The sequence below is a fragment of the Buceros rhinoceros genome, unplaced genomic scaffold, assembly GCF_000710305.1.
Source record: "Buceros rhinoceros silvestris isolate BGI_N320 unplaced genomic scaffold, ASM71030v1 scaffold18099, whole genome shotgun sequence".
NCBI classification, from domain to species: domain Eukaryota; kingdom Metazoa; phylum Chordata; class Aves; order Bucerotiformes; family Bucerotidae; genus Buceros; species Buceros rhinoceros.
In genome coordinates, this window is record NW_010432328.1 from 41,704 (window position 1) to 45,970 (window position 4,267).

At 57.5% G+C, this 4,267-nt stretch overlaps 1 protein-coding gene across 1 annotated transcript in view; it reads right to left on the bottom strand.

Moving 5' to 3' along the window:
- Nucleotides 1-4,267, bottom strand: part of EMILIN2 (elastin microfibril interfacer 2) — a 7,589-nt gene that overhangs the window by 3,051 nt on the left and 271 nt on the right. Inside the window, exon 2 of the mRNA XM_010143747.1 lies at nucleotides 3,769-3,781. Coding sequence (XP_010142049.1) covers nucleotides 3,769-3,781 — 13 coding nt within the window. The remainder of the gene's footprint in view (nucleotides 1-3,768; nucleotides 3,782-4,267) is intronic.

Here is a 4,267-nt window from a genome sequence, read left to right on the forward strand (position 1 = left end):
GGACAGTTAAGACAAGTCTTTGCTTTGAGCAGAGTGACGGAATGGCCAGTGTCTAGTGACCAGCCGCTCCTCAGTCCCGTGTTAGTTCCCGTCCCTCAAACGCTTCCCCTAGGGCGGGACTCGGCTGGAAGCGGTCAGCTCCTGGGCTTCGTGGGGGTGAGCAGGTCACACCGCACACAGCTGCAGTTGTCCGCAGCGGCTCCTTCTGTCCCGCCCCGTTCAGGTGAGGGTCCGCGTCTTCTCCACGCTAGTTCACCCCTGCTCCTTCTGCTGCCTCCCTTAAAATAGGAGTTTGGTTTTCCCTCCGTCTCCATCTGAGACACCCATCAGCCACCAGCATTCGGCTCAGATTATATCACTTCATTTAAGCTGAGAAGCGACAAAACCCCATCTAAAATGCAGCTACACAGATGCTCCACTACCCGTTTTTTCCCCTGACTCATTTGGCGTGGGGGGAACACACGCCTGCAGCCTCAGCAGTGACAGACAGCTCCCTTCGCCGCCCTCAGCAGCCTCCTGGGCATCTGTGGAAAACTCCTGACTCAGGATTCTGTCTCACACTCCCCAGGCAGAGAAGCCCTTTTTCACTCCTGCTCCCTGCAGGCGCTGCTGGAAGCTGAGCTGAGGCGATTCGAGCGGACCAAAGTTAACCGCAGGGAGTCTGCACAGCTCCACCACCCTGACACCTCACTACTGAGCGGGCCCATCCTCAGCCCACCCCAAGACCCAGCTCCGGGGGAAGCCCCTCACCACACTGCCCGCTGCCTCCCAGAGGTTTCTGCTCTGCCCTCCTCCCTGCTGCCAGCTGGACGGCGCCTGCTCGGCGCTTGCACAGCCCTGCCGCGAGCTCCTGGCCAGGCTTCGGCAGAACCTTGCCGAGAGGTGAACCACCGCCTCTTGCACGTCCCCTCTTGCAAACGCTTTTCTTCATGCAAAGATCAAAGTTCCCCTTCTCTGGGCAAGGCCCTTGGAAGCTGCAGCCCACTGGGAGGCGGTCAGTGGAATGACGCGAATCGGGAGAGTTCTGCAGCGTTTGAGACTGGGAACCTCGTACGCAGCGCTGCTGAGGGAACCCGCTGTAGCCATATTCAGGAAGATGTCACTTGATACAGTACCACATCCAGACAGCAGCAGGAGTAGGTACGTGTGGTCACGGCAACCGAAGCTACGACGATGAGTTCTGGGCAGTCAGAAGTCCACAGAAGACACATGGGTGCCTTTGTCAGGTCACATCTCCTTCACCTGCTAGCAGTATTTCTGGTTTTGCACCGCTCTCCTGACCTCCCAGCACAGTTCATGCCTCCCACAGAGCCCAAGGGCCAGAAAAAACACCCAACCCAAAACCTCAAGCCTGCCATGAACCAGCGAGACTGCTGCGCCCTGTCCCGTGATCCCACGAGAGAGCTCACCTGCAGCAGAACCCGCCACGAGCACGGCACTGGTGCTCCAACGCTTCCTTCAAATCAGAGACACCCCCGGCAACACAGTAACCCCCCTCCCCTCCAGACCTGCTCGCTGCCTGAGAGCGGAGGGCTCAGAACCAGACAGGTCTCACGGGCTCCAAGCCCACAGGGAAGCTCTGCCGTTACCTGCACGGACACGCTTCACCGCGGCGTGTGCGCAGCAGCGGGGCTCGCAGCTCGCACAAGGAGCTTCTCCTGGGGTGGAGCAGCCACCCCCCGCGGAGGCTGCAGGGTTCAGGACACCAGCGACTGCAGCCTGCGTGAAGGGGGACGGCAGGGAAGGCGGTTTGCGCTTTGTGCTTTCAGTGCCTTTTTTCCACCGTGACCCTCCGTGTGCTGATCAGACCATCCAGATCCTGGCTCTGTGCTTGCCTAGTGGTGTCGCCTGGGGTCTTACCAACACTTTCTCACCAGTTCCCAGACCAGTTCATGCCTTCTGCCTTGGCCATGCTGGGCTCCAGCACACAGCAATTCTCCTCCTGTAAAACCGCCACGCGTCATACCCTTTGCTGCTGATGTTTAGTAACAGTTGGTGCAGCCCTTCCTCTATTAAAAGGGGTGAGGGATGCACTTAGGTCCCGACCCTGACCTCGCCTTTGTGGTAAACTTCTTGCCTGTGAAAACAGAGCGAGTACACAACATCGCACCTTACGCTCTGTCATTAACCCTCGTCAGCCCTTGAAGCCGTTTCCATACGGCGCCTCGCTGCAAGATGCCTGTGAGCGGACAGCTGATGGCCTGACGCGCTGGAGAACCGCTGAAGCCCGCAGACGGGGCACTTGGGAGCAGCGCTGAGCGGGTTGGTGTAATCCCAGGGGAGGGAGCGGGAGCCAGCCCTCGCTCCTTCCTGGGCAGTGCTCTGCAGGGCAGAGGCTGCTGAGGAGCAGCACTGCCATTAGTGCTCGGTGCTCCCGAGGGCAGCTGAGCAGCACCAGCTCCTGGGACAGAGCTCTGACCTTCTTCCACAGTTCAGTTTCACACCACCAGCTCTGGCAAAGACACCAGCTGTGGCCCTGCACTGCTGAGATATTCAGGACTCCCTGATGCCTTATTTAAGCATTAAGCTCCTTTTCCAATAAGGCAAAACCCTCCCACAGCCGCCGGCTGATTCACACCGCTCTGGCTCCAGCTCTGTCTGTGAGCAGCCACAGCCTGCACAGAGCGGGACAAACCCCCAGGACACTGTTTATCACAGCACCTCCACACCTACGGCAGCTCTGCAGCCAGCACCACGAACACACACCCCCTCACTTCTTATCCTCTTCCGGAAGCCTCCTCCACTGCTGCGTGCTCTCACCACCAGTCCTCAGTGCCAAGAGGTTCTTTAAGGCTGTGGCAGATCTTTGATCAGAAGGTATGAACACGGCGATTCCAGCGTGAGCTCCCCGCAGCCCGCTCTGCCGGTCCCCGGGCCCCGGTGGGGACCCAGTGGCACTTTGTCAAGGCCCTCAAACCACATCCCGAGGGTAGGATTTCAGGTGCCACAGAGCCCCAGTGCTTTATTTTCATCTAGTTCTCATATTTCCTCACAGAAATTCAGATGAAATCATTCCTTCTGAAGAGGGTGTGGGAATATTCCCTCTGATCCAGGACACCATTCCGCAGGTTTGATAATGTCTCGTGTGTGAGGCTCGGGGGCAGGCGACACCCAATCAACCGATTTATCAAGGCCAACTAGCGTGCCCCACACAAGATCTGTCCCTGTTTATCACACACATCCATAAATGAACCACGATGTTAACTATTATAACAAATAAACCCCCACCAAACCAAGAAGACTGCATTTTGAGCCTTTTACTCCACGGCTGTCAGCAGCAGCACTCGCTGCAGTCGGGAGCAGGAGCTCCCGTGGTTCTCAGGAAGCCAGACACTCTCCCATGAAGAGGAACCACTCCTGACAAGGCTCACAACCAGACACTAACAGTCCTTCAGGACCTTACTCGTAAGGCCTTATTCACAGCTTATTAAAGAAATATTAAAGCTGTCAGAGAGAGATCTTCTCATTTAAAAGGAAAAAACGGTCAGTACTGACATTTGCCGGGGAACAGGAACCCTTTGTAGCTAAAAAACCACTGAAGGAAGGTACAGCAACCCCAAATGAGCGACTTTCAAAACGCCCAGTTTGAAGGGACACAGATTGTCCGTTACTGCTTTAGGTACAGCACAAGATCCCTCGGCTCATCCACAAGAACACTTGGTTCTCTCCACGGAGACTCTCCAGGGACTGAAACAAACACTCGGGACCCATGTACAGCACCTCCAGGAAACCACTGCCTTACCTTGCGCGTCCGTGCTGGGAGGAGATGACTTCGGGTATCCTGCAAAGCAGAAGCGGGGTGTGAGACACAGGACCCCCTGGAAGCCGTGACGACAGAACTCCTCCGCAGTCGCCTACCCAGCCTCCCTAGTCACCGCACGGCAGCCCGCCCGGGCAGCTGCCAAGACAGCCCCCTCCACAAAGCGCCCCGTTATCGTTACACCGGGGTGGCCCTGGTGAAGGAAGCCAAGCTCTCCCTGCAGCGCGTTACCTCCAGGGCCAGAGAACGCCGGTCCCCTCTCCCTAGTGGCAAAGGCTGCGGCAGTTACCATCGGCCCATCGGCCCGCTGATAGCGGTTGTCTATTTTTACATCAGCCCTTTGACCTCGTGCTTTGTGCAGCCCTGGAAAAGGCGACAAAACTGGCACCGAAGGTGTTTTTCCCCTACTTCTGTGGCCAGCTGGAGGCGGACAGGCCCATTCCCAGACCCCTCTGCCATACGCCCATTCCCCACACCAGCAGCCACCATGGGAATCCACGACAGGAC